This window comes from Notolepis coatsorum, assembly GCF_963971535.1.
Source record: "Notolepis coatsorum genome assembly, chromosome: 11".
Taxonomy (NCBI): Eukaryota; Metazoa; Chordata; class Actinopteri; order Aulopiformes; family Paralepididae; genus Notolepis; species Notolepis coatsorum.
In genome coordinates this window covers 40,226,766-40,252,466 of record NC_140175.1, presented here as the reverse complement: position 1 = coordinate 40,252,466, position 25,701 = coordinate 40,226,766, and the positions used below count along the sequence as shown (strand labels likewise).

Here is a 25,701-nt window from a genome sequence, read left to right as displayed (position 1 = left end):
ACGAGTGTCCAATGGGAGAGAGTGGAGCCTGTTAGACCGGCCCCTTGTCCACTGGGGGTGAAGAAAGAGCTGCAGGGAAATGCACCCCACTCAGTCACTTTCACTCTCCCCCCTCACACGCACACACACACTCTCTCACACATAGACACACATCACACACTCACGCACACACACTCAGCACACACACTCACACTCATTCTCTCTAGCTATCTCTCTCCCGTGCACACAGAGCTCTTGGAGTCTGTCAGAGCTTGTCTGATCTGTATACAACCAGGCTTGTCTAGAGCTATAAGTGTGACACATCCCTCTCCACTCTCTCTCTCCTCTCTATGTCTCTCTCTCTCTCTCGCTCCTCTCTATGTCTCTCTCTCTCTATGTCTCTCTCTCTCTCTCTCTCTCTCTCTCTCTCTCTCTCTCTCTCTCTCTCTCTCTCTCTCTAGAGCACCGAGGGCCTTCACTACTTACATTACCCAGTCATTACACAGTGGGCGCTCGCCAGTATAGATAGATAGATGGATAGAGAGAAAGAGGAAAGCGGTGTCCATGCAGTAATCTTCCAACATGAATCTGGTTTAGGCCAGATTACTGCAGGCAGGGCCTGGCGCACAGAAGCACAACGCTGGTGACATTCTTCTGACCACCCCTGGAACTGGCATGGACAACAGCCATGTTGAAAAAAAGTTAGGCTTTAGAGAGTACATTTATCATATTATTCTATTCAGTGTTCTCGTGGTATGTCTTGCCAGCCAATATTCTTGCATTCTCAAGTGCAGTAGTTATGGCCCTTACAAAGACTGTGAACATATCCTGTGTAGAGCAACAATTCTTTCCACCCCTACAATTATTCTGTAGCCTGTATTCTATCTATTACGCTTCTATTAACTATTACTCTATATTCTGTACAGCAGTGACACTTTTCAGATTTTAGTTTTGACCCTTCACCCCACTGCATTTGACCCTTCACCACACTATTTGCACAATACGCTTCTTTAAAAGGAATTTGTCTTGGTGCTTGCTCACACCAAGAAAGACAAAACACAACATATCTAGTAATAATTTGACAGTAAACATTTTGATTGAAAGTTAAATATATTAAATAAGTGGAAGTGTATATTATACATACGTGGTTAATACACCTCATTTTGATACCAAGATGTCTGCCATGGAATACTATGAATATAGAACCACAATGTCATGAGTAAATTTTTTTTAAGGAACATGCCAACATTATGGGAAATGGGCTTACTGTCTTCTCCAGAGTTAGTCAAGAAGATAGATACCAATTTCCTCTGTGCGTTCAGTAGAAAGCTAACCGGCTGCAAGCTAGCCTAACTTAGCACAAATCAATGGAAGTGGATATGGACCACTAGCCTAGCTTAGCACAAATGAATGAAGCAGATACAGACCACTAGCCTAGCCTAAAACTGGGAGAGGTGTTTCTGGCCAAGAGCCAGGCCAGCTAGTGGAATACGGTAATCACATTCCCAATAATGTTGCTGTGTTCCTTTAAACAGCATCAACACCTAGCTTGAGTCTGATTTACTGACAGTTGTCATGTCTTGACTTTTTTTTTTTTTTTTTTTATCTTTTTTTTCCCCTCCTTCTTTTTTCCGATTTTTCTTCCATCCCACTGTTAGTCGTTATGCCAATTCCCAACCCCCTTCCTGGTTGTTGCACACTTTGCCCTACTGTTGGTCCGAGAGGCCGGAGACTGTCACATGCTTTCCTCCGACACATGTGCAGCCAGCCGGCAGCCAGCCTGGCCGCGCAGATTCTCACCGGGAGAGTAACGTGTGGAAGGTTGCACTACCTCTCTCCAGATCCTACCCTTGCTGAGCAGGCGCCCCGACCGAACTGTAGGGGTCGCTGTCCACAACGCCCAGGACCCACCCACGGCTCCCCTCCCCCTAACTCAGCCAAACGAGTTAGTATAGCGATCAGCCCGAGCCAAGGCAATGCTGACTCTCCGGGAGTCGAATGTCTTGACTCTTGATGAGAGACAGCCTCTAGAGACAGTACCACTACATGAACGACACCACCCCCACTTAAAAGGCTGGGGAGACGAAGGGTTGGAACATATTAGGCCACCATGTGGGGTACCACAGGGATCGGTGCTAGGACCACTCCTCTTTGCCATTTATATGCTTCCCCTAGGCCTCCTCATCAATAAATTCACCGGCATTAAATATCACTGCTACGCAGACGACATACAACTACTCTGCTCTTTTAAACCCGACAACTTGGAGAAACTCAGCCTTCTCCAGGAGTGCCTGCTCGGCATTGAGAGCTGGATGGGGAGTAACTTCCTCCAGTTAAATGCAAATAAAACGGAGGTGCTGATCGTAGCAGCTGAAAAGACTGCAGCTAGAGTGGCCACTCACTTGGGGTCCCTTAAAGACAACATACGTCCCCACCTGAGAAACCTGGGTGTTGTCTTTGACCAGGCCATGAACCTAGACAAACATGTCAAAACACTCACACGCACCTGCTTCTTTCACCTCAGAAACATTGCAAAACTGCGCACCATCATATCTCACTCTGAACTAGAACTATCCGTGCATGCTTTTATTTCCTCTAGGCTTGACTACTGCAACTCACTTTTCACCTGTCTCACCAAATCATCCACAGATAAACTACAAATGGTCCAAAATGCTGCAGCCAGGCTACTCACAAGGTCAAAAAAATCATGTCACATCACTCCCATTTTGGTATCCCTGCACTGGCTCCCGGTACACTATAGAATTCACTTCAAAGTCCTCACTTTCACTTTCAGAGCACTTCACGGTCAGGCCCCTATCTACATCACGGAACTCATCCATCCCTACACCAACACCCGCTCACTCAGATCTGCCGATCAGCACCTCCTAGTGATCCCCAGGACCAGGCTAAAAACAAGGGGTGATCGAGCCTTCGAGGTGACAGCACCAAGGCTCTGGAACGCTCTCCCCCTGGACCTGCGAACTGCCCCCTCTGAGAACTCTTTTAAAAAACAACTAAAAACACATTTGTTCAGGCAGGCTTTTGATCACACATAGGCGCCTTTTTCTTGTCCTCACTGTTCTATAGTGTTGTTTTAATTAGTGACTCATGATTTTATCCAAATTCTTTTATTCTACTTTTTCTATCTGGTTTCACTGTTTTTAACTGCTGTTTGTCTGTCATTTATTTCTGATTTTGTTTTTATTGTGTTTTTATATTAAGCTGTAGTGTAAAGCACCCTGTGCATTCGTGCTGTGAAGGGTGCTATATAAATAAAGGTCATTCATTCATTCATTCACTAACAAGGGGTGGAGATTTGTTTGGTATTTAATGTCATGTTGTGATTTTATTGATGTGCTTTTCTAGAATTTATTGATTGATTGATTGCTCAATCACCTATGTACGACGGACGGGATTGCCCTTTATCGTGGGCCTGTGTTGGTGAATATAAAGGGTGAACTCGTAGCAACTTCACTAATGCCCTGATGAAGACCAGCTCTGTTTTTTAACTATGTAGCCACGACACAATAAGTAAGACATTTTCCTCCCTATATATTTCTTGAATGCCTGGGATCCCATCTTTTTTACAGTGTTCTTCTCCCAAAGACCCATGGGGGCGACAGTCGCCTGGTAATCCGGAGGTTCCCGGTTCCCGGTTCGTTCCCGGTTCGATTCCCGCAGCTCCTCCCGGGCAGCGTGTCGAAGTGTCCTTGAGCAAGACACTTAACCCTAATTGCTCCCGATGAGCAGGTTGGCACTTTGCATGGTTGCCTCCGCCATCGGTGTGTGAATGTGAGTGAATGGGTAAAATGTGAGGAACAAATTGTAAAGCGCTTAAATAATGTGGATAAAAGCACCATTTACCATTTACAATTTTGTTGAACATTGTAGTCACCATAGAGTGCAGGCCTGGTTGAACTCTGCTATTCGGAGACTGGGTGTTATTTATTTAACAGCCAAACTGCAGCCTATCTGTGCTGCACGGGAGCTGGGATGGGTGGGTGGGGCGTCTCTCTCAGGAGACCTGTCAGAGCTTGCTGCCCGTCTGCATGTCTCCGACCACACATTAGCTGTGAGGCGTGAGAAACGCACCACAGGAGAAACGCATAGATGCATCCACTCATACACACACACACACATACAATCATGCTCTCTAACCAGTCGTTCTCTCTTAGAATGCTCAGTGGGACGGAAGAGGAGGAGACATTCCTTGTCAGTCGTTAGCGCCCCGGGCTATGTGAGATCACCTGCACGCAGAGTGATACAACTAGCTTTAGAAACGGCCGTCAACAATAGCCTGTCTCTGAACACCCATGCCCAGTATTTGTCTCTGTGAGGACATCCATATCTAGAAGATATGATCGCGATTGTCTGCCACACTTCTCCTTCACTTCTCTGTCGCCTACAACCCTTTATAGTAAACACCAGTACTTGTTGTTTCCCAAAACCACCTTGAGTACAAAGATCTTTGGGTCACAATGGGACACACATGGTCTTATCACAAAGGTGCTTTTGGTAGGGAGGTCAAACGTTCTCAACCACAACCGTGTGAAATCGGATTATTATTTCCGTTTGGGCCTTTTGAGTTTTTAACCAAAGAAACGTGTGATGGGTGGGGCGATGGGTGCACCGTCAAGTATTTGTAATTCAATGTGGCCAAAGTGGCCAAGTTGAGGCACTATTTGAAATCCTCTCGGAGGGCCACCTCCATGATAGAATATTACCGGGTCAAATCATTTCAAAATTATTATTACTTTATTTTTATGTTGTAAATGTAGACCATCTCACAGAGGTGGAATATGCTATTTAAATAAATATTTGCTCTACCACAAATATCAAAAAATATATATTTTCTTTCGATGACGGCAGTCTGACCTCCCTACGTCTGGGAAACCTAGCCCAGGCAGTTTCATCAGTGCCATCTTCCTTACCTTCCTGTGACTCGCTTCTCCCCTACACCTACGACTTCTCAACACGTCACTCATCTCAGGTTCTCCCTGTATCCATAATCCTAAAGGTTAATGGCTTTCGGTGGGGATCTCGTAAAACATTGTTTGCTCAAGGGTGCTTCTCCCATGTTCTCAAGGTCTCTGAGAGATTATTTCCAGTGAGGTTTAGAGAGACATCATTTGCTTTGGCCTCGCCACACATATATTTCACTTTCAACCACCGGAGTGGGGTTACTGGGGACATTATTTACAGAGTGACATAATGGAATTGATAGCAGCTTTGTTGTCTCCTGTTCTGTATTTTCATTTAGTAAGTTGTCCTTGTGTTTTTAGTGTGCAAGCATGTAATGGAATTGATGGCTTGTGCTGCTTGATTGATAGCAGAAGTTCAGGTATTTGAGGAACATAGTGCCCTCCTGTGGTGTGAACTGATACTGCAATATCAGACATTGGGGGGGGGGGTTATATTTTGGCTGCAGACTTGTGTTTACATTACTAGGCTACAACAATGCCGTTTGGCATATCGTCCAGGGCCCTTTATCATCAATCATCTATAGACATATCAAGAGCAATCTGATTAGATTTGATCACAAGATAACTCTGATTTATCTGATTGAGAGTTCTCCAGGTGTGGGTACCACCTGATAGCACCCGATGCCACTACTCACCTGATACCACTACTCACCGGATATCACCTGATATCACCTGATATCCAGGGGTGTAAAAAGTACCCAGAAATTATAGTTAAGTGAAAGTATGGGTACTGTCTCAAAATCTTACTCAAGTAAAAGTCAGAGTATCTGTCTCAAAACACACTTGAGTAAAAGTCAAAAGGTTTCTACTTTTAAATGTACTTAAATACTAAAAAGTTAAAGTAAAAACTTTTTTTTTATTTCAGGGCAAGGAAATGTTCCGTTTCGTCCTCTTCATCACTCGTACTATCGTTTGTGGCCATCTTCTGTAGCTTGTCACTCTAACTGTCTATTCTTCGGATAGCAGATGTTTAATCAAAGATCCCCACTTTCTAGTCTTGCACAAGGACCAATCAGCATGGGTATGGGCGGGTTAATTTTCCATTGATGGGGATTAGGGCTGCACGATTTTGGGAAATAATCTAACTGCGATTTTTCTGACAGATATTGCGATTGCGATAAAATTTGCGATTATAATAAAATAAAAATTAAGCAGTCCCACAGAGGTTTATTGTAAAATGCGGCTTGCATATGGCCTACGCAGTGGGTCTGTTCGGGACACAGAGCCTGAAAATGTTTCTTTTTACCTGGGAATCGATACCGGTACCCAACGGTACTTTTTTTTTTTTATTATTATTTTTTTAAACACATATAAACAAACATGACAACACACGATAAGATACACAAGCATTAATATACAGTGTATATCCAACGAAATGACCATTTATACCAATGTCTTATACAGGATATACCCCTAATACCTGTTATCTAAAAACCTATTATGCTCCAGCTCGAACCCCCCCCTCCCGGACCCCTCTTTGGATAGTACCTCCATTATCCCTCGCTCCTAACCAGACACTACCATTATAAGCTAGCTTTTATTCTCTCCACCACTTCTAACCACATTGACATTTTGGATTCATTGAGACCCAGAATTCTTGCTGTAGACATTTCTTGATAAATCACATCGAGATATGTAAGAAACCAAACTTTCCGGCACATTTTTTCCGGTTGAAACCAGCGTGATGCGATCAGCTTTTTAGCTACTGTGATACCCGATAAAACCAATCTTTTTAGCTGTGGATTTACTGCAAACTCAAAAACATCATTCAATAGTAATACAGAAGGGTGTACAGGTATATTCCAAGATACGAGTTTTGATAATTGTTTGGTCACATCTTTCCAGAATGTCTTAACTGGTGGGCAGTCCCAATACATGTGCATAAATGTCCCTTCGTCCCCGTTTGTACATTGGGAGCATTTGGAGTCTTGTTTAAGACCCATTCTGTTCAGTCTTATAGGAGTCAAGTATGTCCTGTGAATATAGTTAAGATTGATTTGTTGATGGTCCGGGTTCCTTGATGTAAGTCGGACATTTGCCCAGGCTCCTTGCCAATCAAAGTCACTTTCCAGGTCTGGTATATCCCTCCTCCAGACAGAATCTAGTTGGAGGGTTTCATACGAGGACGTTAGTAATTGATGATAAAAATCTGAAACAAAACCTCTCGATGTCTCTCTTTCATAGAAGAATTTGTGGTATCTGTGGTGTTCAATTGGTATGTCTAATGGAACACCGTGAGACTTCAAACATAGCCGTAACTGTATGTAAAAAAGCCATGTGGTACCTTTTTTCTGTACTCTCTCTCTCTGAAGTCTAAACTTCACAACACACAATCTAAAACCCCTTACCTCCCTCTCCCAAACTGTTCCTACAACAATAACAACAACTTGCAAAGGAGATCTTGTATCTATCTCAATGGGACTTCCTGGTAAAAAACTTTTTTTTAAAGAAATTCTTTTTTGCGATTTCTTTTGTTTTTTGCGATTTGCTAATTGCATCATTTAAAATCGCGATTTCGATTTAAAATCGATTAATCGTTCAGCCCTAATGGGGATTTGATCGGCTGTTTTTAAATAAAGTGCGGCCCCAGGATTAATAACGTTAACGTTAGTTTGGCCAGAGAAACAAATACACTAATTAAAATGGTTGGATCGGCGAGATTTGTACTTTGTAGGTCTGCATTTTAAATGTAAGGAGTAAAAAGTATGTTTTTTGTCTCCTGATACCACTACTCACCTGATACCACTACTCACCTGATACCACTACTCACCTGATACCATTACTCACCTGATACCACTACTCACCTGATACCATTACTCACCTGATACCACTACTCACCTGATACCATTACTCACCTGATACCACTACTCACCTGATACCATTACTCACCTGATACTAGGGGTGGACGGTATAAACGGTATACGGTATAAACGGTATTAATTTGCTCTACGGTATGTATTTTGACTATACCGTTTAACCGGTAGAGCAGCTCTAAAATAGCAATGACGTCATGTAACCACAGCGCGACTATTTCAATCGCATTTGCCCCTAAAAATAGATAGAATTAGTCATAGATAATAGATATGTGCAAACTGGAAAAAGTTATTTAGGAGGCTTCGCGCAGTGGGCGTGTCAACACGCAATTGTCATTTCATAATAAACACATATCACCGCGGCGCACAGCAAGTTTCAATTTCAGTTCCTGGCATTTTTAACCAGTGGAGAAAGGTAAGATATTTCCCTATCGTTTTTCTTATATGAATTATTCTACGTTAATAAAACATACCTGGTGATCAACTACAGTTTGCTGTAAACATTACGATATGTGTGTAGTGTTATGATAACGACGGCAGCAGCGGGAGCCGGGAGGAAGGCGTGCAGCAGTGGATTTGCGAATAGCATGCAGCTGCAGAGCCGCAGAGCCAGTGGCTCTTTCAGGTCTGGTCACAGGCCCGTCAAACAGCGCCCCCCCACCCTTGCGCCGTTCTGACCCCCAGCGTCTCTAAGCATTTTGTGTGTCAATTTGTTGACACATGTGTCAATTTGTTGACACATGTGTCAATTTGTTGACACAATTGTCAATTCTTAAAGCTGAGGATGAGTGGCACCTTTGTCTCAATTCTTATTCAATTCAATTCGCTCTGCGGCTCTGCAGCTACATATGCTTCTAGCGAAATCCAGCCCCGCTGTTTGCAATGGGAGCAGGAGTCTCGACTCTGGACTTATTTTATTTGGAATATAATAACTTTATACGCAAAAGTAGCCTAGTTTTAAGTTAAAATATTATAAATCTACATGCCTTGAGGATGTCATTCTTTATATAGCCTGCCTATCAGGCAAAAAAAATTATTCTAACAGAAACACTGATACCGTGATATATACCGTTACCGTCTATGCTTCAAATTATACCGTGATATAAATTTTAGACCATACCGTCCACCCCTACCTGATACCATTACTCACCTGATACCATTACTCACCTGATACCATTACTCACCTGATACCATTACTCACCTGATACCATTACTCACCTGATACCATTACTCACCTGGTACCATTACTCACCTGGTACCACTACTCACCTGGTACCACTACTCACCTGGTACCACTACTCACCTGATACCACTACTCACCTGATACCACTACTCACCTGATACCATTACTCACCTGATACTATTACTCACCTGGTACCACTACTCACCTGATACCACTACTCACCTGGTACTAGGGATGTCGGGGGCCGATCACGTGATTTTCAGAAGATCGGTATCATAAAAAAAAATATCTGGATTTTTTTTTGTAACTTTTTTTTAATTCAACAAACATGACCATGTTCACGTCTTAAACTCATACTGACGCCTTAGTTTTGGTTTTAAATTGCATATCATCATTCATTTATTTATTGTCACACAGAGCAGAAGAATTTTTTCAAATGATTTATGTCAAGGATGAGGGACATCCACTAGTTGCAGAACTTGCAGTCACCTGATTTTTACAGACGATGGCACCATTGCTCTCATGAAGCAGCAGGTTGGAGGCGGAGTTTTTAGATTACTCGCTTGAATTTTTTTTTTTCTTTTCTTTTCTTTTCTTTTTTATGTTTAAAATAGTACACTCATTTGAGTAGTGGAAAAGGGGTAGGATTAAATAAGTGTATACTTCTTCCTACTCCTTTTCGAACATGCAGATTGAGTTGTTTTTCTTTTTTGTTATTGTTTGTTGTATTCATTGCATGTTCGAAATAAAGACTTCAAATCAAATCAAATCAAATGAAGTTAACTTTTCTTTTTTTTTTAAACGTAAATTTTTATTTTCATTTTTTCAACAACATACATAGACAACATTCATAGACAATACACAGTACATAAATTAAAACAAATAGACAAAAATGAGTAAAGAAAAAGTGTGACATGGGTCCTTCGGTCCATTCTACATTTGCATTATTTATTTACATTTTTATTCATTTCCTTGTATCCTTTTCAAACCTCTGTGATGTCGTTACTTCCCCTCCTGTATTCTTCCCATTTTCCCCATTTCCATTCAAACTTTTCTTCTTGCAGCCTCAGCAGATGTGTGATTCTCTCCATTTCCTGTATCCCCTCTACCAACTCTATCCATTGATCCTTTGTCGGTACTTCTACCTTGTACCACAGTTTAGTTAAAGCTTTCTTGGCTGCCACTATCAATATCTTAATCAAATATTTGTCTTCCCCTTGGATTCCTTCCTGTGACAGATTCCCCAAATACAACACTTGGCCTCCCTGGGGTATTTCGTATCCTATTATTTCATTTATTATCCCTCCTATCTCTTCCCAGTAGTGCCTTATCTTCTGACATCCCCAGAATATGTGTGTATGGTTCGCCCCTTCCTGTCCACACTCCCTCCAACATGTTTTCTTTGCTGGTGTGTAATTGCCCTGTATTTCTGGTGTTATAAAGTATCTAATTATATTTTTCCACCCAAACTCCCTCCATATCCTTGATCCTGTGGTTGTTTGTTGTGTCTTACATGTGTCATACCATTCCTCCTCTGTTATCTCTATTTCCAACTCTCTTTCCCACTTTTCTTTCACATACAATGTTGTATTTCCCTTACTGTCCATTATTGCCTGATATAGTGCTGATATCACCCTCCCCTTCCGTCCTTCGTATGACTTTACCATTATCTTAATTACCCCATTCTGTTCTTTGTCTCTATCTTGCTTTATTTCCTTGTTATAGTAGTCCCTAATCTGTAAATATCTAAAGTGGTCCCTATTCTCTAGTCCGTATCTTTCTTTCAATTTTTGTAGAGTCTGCATCTCCCTTCCTTCTGTCATCGTGCACATTGCTGTTATACCCCCCCGTTCCCACCTCTTGAACCCATGATCTTCTATCCCTGGTCTGAATTTGTTGTCGTGTGCTATCCATCTCAGTATCTTAGATTCTTTTTCTAGCTTGTATTTCTTTACTATTGTGTTCCATATGTTTATAGTGAATCTGGTAATTGGATCTAGTAGTTGTTCCTGTCTTCTGAACAGCTCCCTATCTCCTATCAGTGCCTGCACTTTGAATGAAGTTAACTTTTCACCTGGATAACGTCAACATTCAGGGTGAATGTAATGTGAGAAATTGGGATGGGATCGGGAAAGATCGGTATCGGTAGATACTCAAAATCACATGATCGGGATCGGATCGGGAGCAAAAAAATGTGATCGGGACATCCCTATCTGGTACCACTACTCACCTGATACCACTACTCACCTGATACCATTACTCACCTGGTACCACTCTACTCACCTGGTGGTACCACTACTCACCTGGTACCACTACTCAACTGGTAGTGGTACCACTACTCACCTGATACCACTACTCACCTGATACCACTACTTTTGAGTTCATAACCATACTATAGCAAAGATAAAACCTGAGAAAATATTCACATCATTAGTGATTTAAGTTCTTACAGATTCAGTTCTTCCTATTTTATTGTGAATACTGTTTTGCACTTACTGTAAGTTAATGCATCACCAGTACCTTGTTATGTTTTTCACAAGGTTTTATTTGTTTCTTATTTGGAGATAAACATACAGCTTGGCTTATTAGGTATGCAGGTTTAATGGGCCTTTTCCCACCACCAAGAGTCAATTATCCTGTCGAGGAGCCCCTGAGCAAGGCAGTTAACGCTCCAATGGAACTATTCAGTGGCCAATAACACCACACTGTGATTGTGCTGTGAGCAGCCTCCAAGTGTGAGTGAGTTCATGTGTGTAATGCTTCCTCCCACTCCCCCAGTCAATAAAACCTGCCTTGGTATATAAGGGTTAAATAAATCCTCTCTGCACCTTTAGGAAGAAATTACCCTGACTATGGACCCGCTGAGTGGTTATGATAATCAAGCTGCTTTTGTAAGCTAGTTATAGTGACAACTGTGTGTTCTGTGTGCAGATAGGTTGGACGGTGTTCACTGTGGCTTCTCTGCAGTCCAAAGACATGTTGGGGCTTGGTTGATCCACAGCTGATCCACAATTGCACCCAGTGCTTAATCGATGTTTTTAAGCCAGGCCTCAAGTCTTTGAACCAGGTCATGTTTTTGTTTTTCAGTAGAATTATATTCAAAGTTCAAGGAAATCCACTATTATCAATTTTTTTAAGTTCATATTTTTTAAGTTTAATAAGTGTATGTTTCCAAAGTCAAGACAATGAGTAATCGTGTTAAATAATCGTGAGCTCAATATTAACCAAAATAATCATGATTATGATTTTTGGCATAATCGAGCAACCCTACATGCTTGTGTGTCCTTGTGTGCGTGCTGGAAAAACAGAATACACTAAAATCAATGTTTTGATTACCTGTTTGAGGGGCAAATTCACAACTAGCAGTCAGAATTGTCATTGCTCATAATAAACCCCACTTGTAAACTTTGCTGTGTTCAAAATGAATAAAGCTCTTTGGTGTTTACACATCACCTGTTGAAATGTTGGGCGTGTGAAAGTAGTAATCAATGCCTACAGTGTTGAAATCGATCTGAGATGTGACTGCCCTCCCATTTGTCCAGGTGTTGTGGAGGCGGGACTTCCGAGATCCCAGAGCGAATCGGCGACAGGATTTGTCGGGGGCTCCAGGCGACACGGGCGAAACCGAGACGAACAGAGACGGCACACCATCACTAATGGAGTGGATTATGGAATGGTTGGTACACACACACACACACACACACACACACACACACACACACACACACACACACACACACACACACACACACACACACACACACACACACACACACACACACACAGGAAGTGGGTGTATACATGCAGTGACCGTTGAATGTGCCCTGGGCTTTCATTGTGTGAAACCGTGGTGTCGGTTTTGACAAAGTCTTTCTGTAAACTGTCCACTCACTGGTGTGGTTTGGGGCCTACTTCATGTCTGTTTAGACTCGGGTCCAACTGAGCTGACAGCTTCATTAGATGTTGCTTCCAGGGACAGGTTGCAGAGCAGATCAACAAGATCCCAGCCTTTCAGCCAAGCAGGGCTCTGCTTAGTGTAGACTCACTGCTCCCCGATTGGCCGTCACCCACCGTTCAATCCCCTCCCACCCGTCTCCCCACCCCGCCCCCTCCCCTACGCGGCCCCTCCCACTCTCCGGCCCCCCGGCTCTTGCCTGCTCTCGTCCTCTCTCTCACTCTCCCTCTCTCTCTCTCCCTCTCCCCTCTGCCTCTCCGTTTTCCCATTTCCTCTCAGCCTGCCTTTCTCTCTGCCTCCTTTCCCTTCTGTCTCCTATCCTTACGTCTCTTTCTCTCATCTTTTCCCTTGCAGCCCGTCTCTCTTTCCCCTCTCTCCCTTTCCTCTCTCTGTCCAGAGAGACTGACTGACTGACCTCCTCCCCCCCTCCCACCCTCCCTCCCTCCCCCTCTCCTCCTCCCTCCCTCCCTCCCGCCTCCCCTCCCCACCCTACCGTCCGTCCCTCCCTCCATCCCTCCCACTCTCCCTCCCTCCCTCCCTCCCTCCCACCCTCACACCCTCCCGCCCGCCCACCCCTGGCCGACTTTGACCCGTTGCTAGCCCCAATGGTAGTGAGCCGGCTCGGGCCCCAGGGCCTGGTGGAGGCAGGGGACTCTCTTGGCCGGCCCGGCCCAGCCTGGACAGCTGTCTGGGCGGCCTACACCACCGTCTTCATCCCCCTGAGCAGCAGTCTGTACAGCAGCAAGGCCCTGCACTTTTTCCTCTGGGTGAGTTGAGTTTGTCGGAGGATGGATCGAATACGAGGTTATCAGCAATTGCATCTTTGGTATGAGTGTGTGTGTTTGACCACTTGTAGATGTATTTCAGGTTGTGTCAATATTTAAACCAGGGGGCTGATGAGAGATAGGGGAGGAAATAGATGTGTCAACAAGCTCAGTGACTGACGGGTCACAGTGTTTATGTTGGAGAGCTCACTATCCAGGTGCAATCCTCCCTGTAAAAAACAAACAGATTAGGTTTAAAAAGAAAAAACGGATTTGCAGCTGCGCAGTCAATCCAAATCATTTGTGAATTGTAGTGGGAATGTTATACTGTATATAGCCTCATAGTACACAGCCTGTACGGTTGTTAAATAACACTAAAACCTACGGTCTTTCGATAATGAGGTTTGAATGCATTGCTCATGTGTGAAAACCTAAAATAGACCTACTGTTATATGGTTTGGTCGTGGAAATGATAAGAGTTGTCTGTGCTTTATGTTATTTGGCAGTATAGCTGAGTTTATCTGCTTCTAACCTGTTGCTACTGTAGCTTCCTGTGTTACGAAGGGCACTTCAAGGCAGGGATCGTACTCTTTGGAGTTGTTGTGGATTAGGTTTGAAAATGTGATATTGTATTTTGGGCTTTGAGCTTTAATGCTCTGTGTTTGTGTAGTGTGTGTGTGTGTGTGTGTGTGTGTGGTGGGGGGTGTCATGTCATTGTTTGTGTTGCACGTGTGGCTGTGTGTGTGGTGTCATGTCATTGTTTGCATTGTGTGTGTGTCTGCTTTGTCACTAGTAACACTGGTGTTGTGGGTGTGAGCTCAGTCAGCTCACAACACACACACACACACACACACACACACACACACACACACACACACGCAAACAAATACACTTGCTCGTACAGAGTTGGAAGTGCACAGCACACACAGATACAGCATTGCTGGCACACAAACGAGCACACACGCGTGCGCACGCCGTGCTCCTTTCCATAACCTTTCAATCTTTGCTCTCCCATTCCTCCCTCCCTTGTTTTGTATGTGTAGTCCCCCCTTGCCCTTTTTAAATAGAGGCTTTTCCCTGCCTGTGGCCTGCCACACAAACACACAGCCTGCCACACAAACACACAGCCTGCCACACAAACACACAGCCTGCCACACAAACACACAGCCTGCCACACAAACACACAGCCTGCCTCACAAACACACAGCCTGCCACACAAACACACAGCCTGCCACACAAACACACAGCCTGCCTCACAAACACACAGCCTGCCACACAAACACACAGCCTGCCACACAAACACACAGCCTGCCACACAAACACACAGCCTGCCACACAAACACACAGCCTGCCACACAAACACACAGCCTGCCACACAAACACACAGCCTGCCACTGTGGGTCACGCTCATGGTCACACTTCATTCCAGCCATAAACCCCCCTCAGCTCTCTCTCTCTCTGTCCCTCTCTGTCCCACTCTCTCTATTTGTCCCTCTCTCTCTGCCTCTTTCTCTCTCCCCTTCTCTCTCTCTCCCCCTCTCTGTCCCCCACTCTCTCTCTCCCCTCTCATTCAGATGGTGAATGGGGGGGGAAATGTGTTTTGTGTGTAGCACCACGGGAGGATACAGGGTTGAGTTTGGTTTTTGTATTGACCCCTCATTCAGTCTCTGTCAACTTTATACAGTCAACTTTATTCAATGTAGCGGGTGGCCGTCTAATAACAATTGGAATATGACACCCCTCAGTCTCTGTATGTATCTAACGTTAGATATGTAGATATTAATATGCTAGGTGGAGCAGGGAGAGCTACTGTGTGAAGTGTATTTACAAGGCAGGTGGTCGGAGAGATGGTGGGATGGATTGATGGATGGTTTGATGAATTAATTAATAGTTTGATGGATGGAGGGATGGATAGATGACACACCAGGTGGCTGTATGCCAACATTGGGGCCTGGGCCATGGCAATGGGCTGCATGGATAGCCTGGTCAGCACAACTCAATGCAGCCTTGCTGGGACGTGCTCACACACACACATACACACACGTAACCACACACACACACACACACACACACACACACACACACACACACACACACACACACACACACACACACAGACACGTTCTCTCACACAAACTTCTCTCTCTCTCTCTCTCTCTCTCTCTCTCTCTCTCTCTCTCTCTCTCTCTCACATCCACTTTCACTCACACACACATACACTGGGGAGGCTGAAGTTGAAGTGGGTCTGCTGTTTACTCCATTCTTAGGCCGCTGTGCGGTTGCCATGACGCTGGGCTGATTGCTCCTCTAAACATTGTCTCTGTTTAGGATGAGGGGTGGGGGGACTGGGACCGGGGGGGGGGGTCAGTCGGGCACAATTGGTACGGCGCCATTGTCTCCAGGCCCGGGACAAAAGAGACCGCCGCAGATGCCCCCATGTGAAAAGACCAGAGTTTTGAGTTTTCCTACCTTGACATCATAGTAAAAAAATAATAATAATAAAGAAATGCATGGGTTTCATTTGATTGTTGGCAAGGACATGAAAACATTGCCATTAGATGCATGGAAAAATATGATGATTAGGTTGAGATGTCTTTTGTTGTTTTGGTTTGAGGTTTTCTGATCGTCTTTTGTGAGAGGAATGCAGTGAACATGAAGAATCACCACATGATTTGAATCAGCGGCCGACTTGTTGTGGTTGTTTAGAGAGAGAAAAAAGGTTTTCCATGTTTTTTCTTCTTCTTCTCTCTTCTGTTTCTTTTTTCCTTGCCCCTCCTCTCACTCCCTCTTCCTCCCCTACTCCACTTTTCCATTCTCTCTCTTCCTCATCTTACATCTTTACCTCCCTCCTTCCTCTCTGTTCCCCTTCTTGTCCTTCTCTTCATACTCTGCCCTCAACCCTCTCTTTTTTCTTCTTCCTGCATCTTTTCTCCCTCTCCTCTCCCCTCCCCTCCTCTCCTCTCCTTGGCTCCCCCCTTTTTCCTCAGTCTTGGGCTCTATTCACAAAGCTCCCCAGAGTAGGAGTGCTGAATCTGATCTGAGGTCAGTGACCAGGAACATAGTATGTCTTCATGACCTTATTCAAACTAGCAGACTGAAGCTGACTCTAGATCAGTAATCTCACATTGTGAGGCTTTGTGAATATGGACCCTGCTCTGCTCTTCTCCCTACACGTCGGAGGGCTACACCCCCCTTCTCTTGTCCTCCCTCTTCTCACTCCTCTCCTCCTCTTTCACTCACTCACTTCAACCCCCCTCTCTTTCTCTATCTTCATCTCCCCCTTTTTTCACTTTCATATTTTCTCACTCCTCCTCCCCTTCTCCACCTCTTCCTCCTCCACCTCCCCTCTTATCTTCTAACTCTTCCCCCACTCATGCTCCTTCTCCACCTCTTCCTCCTCCACCTCCCCTCTTATCTTCTAACTCTTCCCTCACTCATGCTCCTTCTCCCCTCTTCCTCCTCTCTTCTCCTTCTCTATTGCTCCTCTTCCTCCCCTCTTATCCTTCTCTACTGCTCCTCTTCCTCCCATCATCTCCTTCTCTACTGCTCCTCTTCCTCCCCCCTTCTTCTCTACTGCTCCTCTTCCTCCCCTATTCTCCTTATTTACTGCTCCTCTTCCTCCCCTCTTCTCCTTCTCTACTGCTCCTCCTCTCCTTCTCTATTACTCTCCTTCCTAACCTCTTCTCTACTGCTCCTCTTCCCACCCCCTTCTCCTCTACTGCTCCTCTTCCTCCCCCTTCTCCTTCTCCCCCTCTTCCTCCTTCACCTCCCCTCTTCTCATTCTCTACTCCTTATCTCCTGTTCCTTCTCTCTTACACCTTCTCATCCTCTTTCTCCTCTACCTCTCTTCCCCCTCCTCTCCTCCCTCACTCCAACCCCTCATCCTCCCTCTTCTCCTCCTCCACCACCTCCTTAACCCTCGTCCCCCCCATCCCTCCCTTCTCCTTCCTCTCCTCCTGTGCTATCAGGGTGTTCTAGAGGTATAGATGGAGGCCGAGGTATACAGGAAGGTGTATTCCAGCTGGGGGGGCTGGCATTAGATCGACAGTGCTCCCTATCTCTGCGAGTGTGCCCTTGAGCAAGGCACTGAACCCCAAAAGCTGCACTCACTTTAGACGACCCTGCTCTCTGGAGAAATGTACATGTGCAGGGGGACTATGTGTGTAACTAGGAGGGATACAGGGAAAGACACATTTAAACTGCCTTGTGTGAACTCACAATAAAGTCGAATCTAATTATTCTCCTCTTTCTCCCATCATTCACTCCATCCCATCTTTGTTCCTCCTTCCTTCCCCTATGCACCAATTTCATCCCCCCTGTCACCTTCTTTGCTACTTGTTCCCCCTAATTTTCTCCCTCATTTCCTCCTCTCCTCTCCTCTCCTCACAGTTGAAGCAGATGAAGGAGTTGGAGCAGGAGAAGGACTCCTTGCTGGCAGGTCTGGAGCTGGTGGAGCGTGCCAGGGACTGGTACCAGAGTCAGATCCACAACGTCACAGAGAGACAGCGACAGGTCGGCCAGAGCAACCACTGCACGGTAGGGCTGCTCCATCATAATCCCGGTTATTGTGATTGATATAGAAAAATCACGATTAAGGGGCGGCTACGTGGTGCAGTGGGCTCACCTCGTGCAAGGCGCTCACCTCGAATGCTGGAGACGCTGGGTTCGATCCCAGCGCTCCACATTGCTTTCAGTTTAGCTGGTCGTCCGTACTAATACACATTGGCAGTATTAGGGGGTGGGAAACTGATGGGTGGGGATCGGGCGTTGTGGACAGCGACTCCTACAGGTCGGTTGGTGCGCCTGCGCAGTAGAATCAGGAAGCGATGGGGACGGCGCCCCTCCAAAGCGAAGACCCCTGACGCTGAAAGATCGCGCCGTGGAACGAGCTTCCTGTGACATACCACACAATGCAGCGTGTGAGTATTGCCGTATTGACCATGTTTGGCTCTACATATGCATGTGGGCAGTCATTCTCGCATATGAGGAACATTAAGACCAACCTACGCTCACGTTTAACTGATGGAAGCCTCAACGCCTGCATGAAGCTCAACCTCACCACGTATGAACCAGATTACAAGGCCATCAGCAAAACCATGCAGCATCAGAAGTCGCATTAAAAGTAAGACATATTTAATTTATTATATGTTAAAAATACTATATGGCTCTCAATGAAATATATTTAGAAATATTTGGCTTTTATGGCTCTCCCAGTCAAAAAGGTTCCTGACCCCTGGCTTAGAGGCAAGAAACAGCGTTCGAGACAGGGGAGGGTTGAATTGGACGATACGAAATTGGGATGGGAAAAAAATAGAAAATGGGAGAAAGTGGATAAAAAAAAGAAGATAAATCACGATTATTAAACACGATTACTCATTGATATGAGAACATAATTTCTGTCATCTTGTACAAGTTACCAAAGACGTGTCAAATTAACTGGAGAAACACGCCGTAGCTCCCTCCTCCCTCTCAACACGAGCTGCAACTACTGTTTGGGCTTGGGGAGGGGGGGGGGGGGGGGGGGGGGGGGTAGCGCACCGCTGTGAAGGAACTAAGGGCTGCAACTAACGATTATTTTGGTAATCGACTAATCTGTCGATAATTTTTTCGATTAGTCGACTAATCTAACGATTATTTTTGTCATTCGATTAGTCGACTAATCTAACGATTATTTTTGTCACACCCTCAATCTCTGCTTCCTGTGGGCATGGCTCCTTCTCCAATGCATGTTTTACTTCACATGCTCAAGTCTGCACACCTGTGAATGTCACCCTGTTGTCCAGTCCCTCTGCCTTAACAGTTAACTTAACATAACATATGATGATCCCATAGCAAATTAAAATAATGACTCATGAAACATTTGAATTTGGATCTTAAGCTAAATGTATTTGAACAATACAACAATCACTCATAACAAGATAAATAAATTAAATAATACAAATTAAAGTGGAAGTGTTTAACTAAAAAACATATATAGCAGACTTCTTCCCAGGGAACTAATGGGATAACTGGGGATGTTGTTTGCTCCTGACAAGAGTCTCAAAGTCTGAGGTGATGGTAGACAAAGCAACTCTGAGGTAGGGCTGGGCGATATGACCAAAAACGTTATCGCGATAAAATTATAAAATTATTTTCATATAATTCGATATCGATAATTATCGTCGATATAATGTCTGTCAAGTTTAATTAACTTCTTATGCTGCTGCGAATGTCTCAAGTCGAGTTGATGTCGTCATCAGTCCGCGCACGTTAGCAGCAGCCGACAAGCGGAGTATCTCATGACAATAAATATGACACTAAAACTCTCTTCCGCCACAATATATTGAAACGACGTCCACTGTATAACCCCACACTACTTAAACGTGGCCTCAGAATTCAAAACACACACATACTCGGCACGTAAATATATAAAACAACGCCGTGCAAGCGAATTAATTAGCCTAGCAAGCCTGTTGTTTATAAGTGGTGTATTCCATGACAATGTGCTAAATATTACACTAAAATACTCTCTTCCGCCACAATATATTGAAACGACATCCACTGTATACCCCACACTACTTAAACGTGGCCTCAGAATTCAAAACACACACATACTCGGCACGTAAATATATAAAACAACGCCGTGCAAGCTAATTAGCCTAGCAAGCCTTGTTGTTGAGTCCTAGTACCTCTGGGTCTCCTTCCGGATCTCGTTCGCTCTCGGCCATCTCCTTCACTGATTGGTTGTTAGCTGTTGTGCGTATGCACGTCACGTCATCACGTAACGTTGGTTGTTGTTAGTGAGTGTGCTGAGCCGAGGCTGAACGGAGCCAAGCTTGGAAATCGATATATCGAAACTTTGCGACCACGTTTCATGTTTATTTCGAGGAAATAATTTATCGCGATAGTTATCGTTATCGTTTTATCGCCCAGCCCTACTCTGAGGTCATGCTCAATGTCCAATCTGTTCCTCTGCTCTGTCTTCAGCTGGACCAGAGCTGAGAAGCCACTTTCACAAAGATAGGTAGTGCAAAACTTTTTTTTTAATAATATTTTATTTATTTATTTTTACGACTACAGTAATCGACGCAAACATTCTGCGTCGACGAGTTTTTATGATCGACGTCGTCGATTATGTCGACTAATCGTTGCAGCCCTAGAAGGAAGGGTGCACTGCATTTACACCACAAGACAAAAATGAGAGCAGCGCGGCATGCGGTACAGTAATAATTGTATCTCGATTATCTTGTTTTCATGATCGTGGGAAGCCAAAGTCGTAATTGAAATTGAAACCCAGCCCTAGTGCACCTAGTCACGATGAGAAGAGCTGCACTGGAAACACCGCTTCTGTTCATTAACATCATTCCCTGCTGGGCATCATTTAAAGCCAGACATATATGTGAGCAACCACCCTCATGATGCCTGCTGGGTGGAGCGTGGACACCACCCTCATGAGGCCTGCTGGGTGGAGCGTGGACACCACCCTCATGAGGCCTGCTGGGTGGAGCGTGGACACCACCCTCATGAGGCCTGCTGGGTGGAGCGTGGACACCACCCTCATGAGGCCTGCTGGGTGGAGCGTGGACACCACCCTCATGAGGCCTGCTGGGTGGAGCGTGGACACCACCCTCATGAGGCCTGCTGGGTGGAGCGTGGACAGCACCCTCATGAGGCCTGCTGGGTGGAGCGTGGACACCACCCTCATGAGGCCTGCTGGGTGGAGCGTGGACACCACCCTCATGAGGCCTGCTGGGTGGAGGGACGAGCGTGGACACCACCCTCATGAGGCCTGCTGGGTGGAGCGTGGACACCACCCGCATGAGGCCTGCTGGGTGGAGCGACGAGCGTGGACACCACCCTCATGAGGCCTGCTGGGTGGAGCGTGGACACCACCCTCATGAGGCCTGCTGGGTGGAGCGACGAGCGTGGACACCACCCTCATGAGGCCTGCTGGGTGGAGCGTGGACACCACCCTCATGAGGCCTGCTGGGTGGAGCGACGAGCGTGGACACCACCCTCATGAGGCCTGCTGGGTGGAGCGTGGACACCACCCTCATGAGGCCTGCTGGGTGGAGTGTGGACACCACCCTCATGAGGCCTGCTGGGTGGAGCGTGGACACCACCCTCATGATGCCTGCTGGGTGGAGCGTGGACACCACCCGCATGAGGCATGGATTGAAAAATCACCATTTAGTAGTGCCTCAGTGTTGCCGAAATTTGTCAATTGCTGGAGGATATATTCAAACTAATCAACTCTCAATAAGTGCCAAACTAAATGAAGGCAAACCAAGCTTGGCCAACAAGTGACGACCCCGTTCACTTTTTTTTTTTTTTTTTTTTTAACTTTGACCAGACAGCTGGTTCTTTTTAGCGTTTATCGCTTTTTTCTGGTCAAGCATGACCGACAGAAACAGGTTGAATGGGATATAGATAGGGGAAGACACTCTGAGAAAATACGGCGAGTCCGGGAGTCGAGCTCGTGTACCCCAGATCCGTGACGCGCACGGTTGTCCCCGACGCCGAAATAGCGCCGAGATACGCGGTGAGCTACTGGAGCTCCCCTACCCCGTTCACTTTATTGAAAATAATTATCTATCAGTTACTTTCTGATACTCCTGCAGTATGATCTTTGGATCACATATTTATATTTTCAGTGATTGGCAGGGAGTTGAAGTTGACTGAAATATGAGTTTTTGTCAACTTTATAAAGTTGAGTCATCCATCCTTATTTGTGTATTTGTTTATTTGTTTATGTATTTGTTTATTTGTCCATGACCAGGATGTCACTCCTCTATGCTGTGATAGAATAGGAATGTGACAATAAAGCCGAGTCTGACTTCGTCTGTCCTATGTCTGTGTCTGTCCTGTGTCTTTGTCTCTTCTGGCCTTCCAGGATTTCTTCACAGAAGCCAATCAGAGTCGCATGAATGTTCTGCTTCCAAAACTGCAGGAAGTCAACCGCTGCCTTAACGACCTCATTTCCTGCTCTGGGATGGTGAGTATTGATCAGTATGACAGGGTGGAGTTGTTATTTGGAAGTAAACAACTCCTGGGTTGTCATGAGACCAGCAGGCCCGGTTGCTCCGGATGGAATTCTGGACTCGTGGTGCTGGTCCCATGGTTGCCTGTACCTTCCATGTTCCAAGAAAATGTGATAATTTTGTCAGTTTTGTTTATACTTTGATAATCTAAAGACCTTATTGTTGATAACTACTACAGAGTAGTAGAGGGAATGAATGAATCATTGCATTTATATAGAGCTTTTTTCTCTCAAATCGCTTTACAATGTAGGGGTATGTATTTCCAGTGTCAGAAATATTGTGTCTGTTACTAGGCTTGAGTAAATTTGTAATGAAAAAAAGATTTATTTGTGCATCTGTGCCGGTGAATAACACCATGTTGCAATTGTGCTGGAACCGAGCGACGCTCTCTGAGCTCATTCACCACCTTTTTGAGATCAAGTCTAAAAGAAATTAAGCAAATGAATAAAGGGAAGATGATTAAACAGAAGGATTTGTAGATACAGTAATAAATTATAATCGATTTTAATTATAAATTCATATTTGACCTTGAACTTGACCTTGACCTTATTATGGCCAAATCACACATCTATGGATAGGGAAAAGGCTCTTCTTTCCAATGGCAGTAAATCGGTAAAATCGTATAAAACATTGGTAAAAATGAAAATATACACTTTGACTGCTGTTTTGATAGGGTTATGGTCTATGGTATTCGCTACAAAAAAAGAAAAAAAAACATTATGAGTGTGGCTTTCCAATGATACCCCACATGGGGATCTAATACGGTCTCTATTGATCGATTTATGATAAAGAAAAGCAGGGTCCCCTTATAAGGGGACCTTAAGGCTTTACACTCAAGGATAATGGTCATCACTCAGTTGCTAATATGGCGCGTCCCTCTCTCTCTCTCTCTCTCTGTCTCTCTCACAGCAGTCGTTCCCTTCCTCGGGGGGTCAGCCCACAGCTCTCTCCTCCAGTTCCCAGCCCCCAGTCCCGGCCCCTCCGCAAGCCATTCAGAGACTGAAGGACCAGAATAGACTGCTCACACAGGTACGAGACACTGAGTAGAAGTCACTGGAAGGACACACAAGGACTGGGTTTTCAATGTTGTGTTGCGCGATTTTAGGGTTCGGGTTACGAAAATAGGGGTGAACTGAGCGAAAGTGGGACACTTTTTGTATTGGCAACTTTCATGACCTCTACCCAACACACTAGACTAAATTTCTCATCAATTATTTCTATATATATATATTATATATATATATAAAATGTATATATATAATTTTGTAATGTATTAGTAACATACAGTATAAACATTATTTCAGCTAAATCAATAACTTGTGTATTTGCAGTTGTGAAGTCAATCCATATTACTCAGAGCATGAATGTGATAACCCAAAATTACTCAACCAAGTCTTTAACAATGAATGAACACAAGACTCCAACTTACTATCTTAAAGGGATAGTTCAGATTCTTGGACCCCTAGCCATATCAGATTATTTAGTAATGGTGTTGATTGGTACAGTCCTTTCTCAGCACAATCAATGATATTCCTCATGTTAGCCAGGCTAGTTAGCCACAAACCAATGCAAAGTCAATGGGGTCGATCTCCTGTTTGTACGAGCTGACTGAGGACAACTGAAACCTACTTTGTGTGCACTGTGGAGTAGGCTTAGCGCAGTAGTCTGTGATACCGGTGATGATACTCATGTTCAGGTATCCACAGAGTACATTACTTGCCCACCGCCCCCAACGGTGTATGCTTTTTACACACCTCATATTCTTTGTAAATGGTCAATTTATATATGGCTTTTATCCAAAGCGCTTTACAATTTGTTCCTCACATTTGACCCATTCACTCACACACTGACGGCAAAGGCAACCATGCAAGGTGCCAACCTGCTCATCGGGAGCAGTTAGGGGTTAAGTGTCTTGCTCAAGGACACTTAGACACGCTGCCCGGGAGGAGCGGGAATCGAACCGGGAACCTCCGGATTACCAGACGACTGCTCTACCTCCCGAGCCACTGTTTTGATACTGAGTGCGGGCAGCGCACACACAAACACTGGATACTAGTCACTGAAAATGAATTAAAAACAGATGTAGACCAGCGTTTCCGTTAGCCGGTAATTACCGGTATTTGACCAGCAAAATCTGTTGAAGTCTGACATATTTAATCTCTCCGGTCATAATGTCCGGTGAAAATAATTCCCTCTAAGCACAATTTGATTATTTGAATTGTATTAAAATAGGCTAAAATTAAATAGCCTATGCGATGAACGAAACAATCATTACATTTGTTTCATCGTTGCTTCTAATAATGACAACGACGTTGTCAGAGAGAGTTTAGTGCTGGGTTTGCGAGTGCATGTGCAGCTGCAGAGCCACAGCTGCACACCAGCAGTGCCGGCACAGTGCAGTACTCCAATTCAGCCATTGGCAATTCAGCTGTTGGGTGGGGGGCGCTGCTGAACGGTCCCCAGATAGGGCCTGAAAACAGCTGAATCTGCGACTCTGCAGCGGCATACTCTCGCAAATAAGTCGTTGGGAGGTGGAGATTCATCACGCAAACCCACGATAATGTTGCCGTCTCTCTCTGCCAAATTTCTCAGTTCTTCGCTTGATATAATTAATACAAATGTCCAATATAATGGAATTCGTTAGCTCATAAAAATGTGATTATAACAGACTGCTGTTTATTAACACTTTAACTGCCGAAAACGTGATCGGAATCATATTTCCCCTCTGCAGCCTTGACACACAGTGCTGACCTCCTCTCAACTCTCTAGCGGTTCAAGAGCGCCATCTGGTGGCCGATCGGCAGATCGAAACCGGATGTCAACCTTTAACCCGGCAGGACTCACTCCATATGTGGTCCGGGCACTCGCTAATGTTAGAGAGACTCAGTCTTCACACAGTGAACATCGATCGGTGGAAATAACTCGAAAAAACAACATGATTTGGACGTATATACTATTATACAACCTGGAAATAGATCGGGCATTTAAACATCCCATAATAGAAA

The 25,701-nt window shown here is 44.8% G+C and overlaps 1 protein-coding gene across 2 annotated transcripts in view; it reads left to right on the top strand.

Annotated features, from left to right (window-relative positions):
- The window catches only part of sapcd2 (suppressor APC domain containing 2), a 34,359-nt gene that overhangs the window by 6,726 nt on the left and 1,932 nt on the right, over positions 1–25,701 (top strand). Inside the window, exons 2-5 of one of the 2 annotated variants that reach the window (XM_084324745.1) lie at positions 12,500–12,633; positions 18,066–18,188; positions 22,549–22,650; positions 23,606–23,725. In XM_084324745.1, the coding sequence (XP_084180871.1) occupies positions 12,500–12,633; positions 18,066–18,188; positions 22,549–22,650; positions 23,606–23,725 (479 nt within the window). Of the gene's footprint in view, positions 1–12,499; positions 12,634–18,065; positions 18,213–22,548; positions 22,651–23,605; positions 23,726–25,701 lie in introns of both variants that reach the window. The other variant, XM_084324744.1, reaches the window with a different exon arrangement.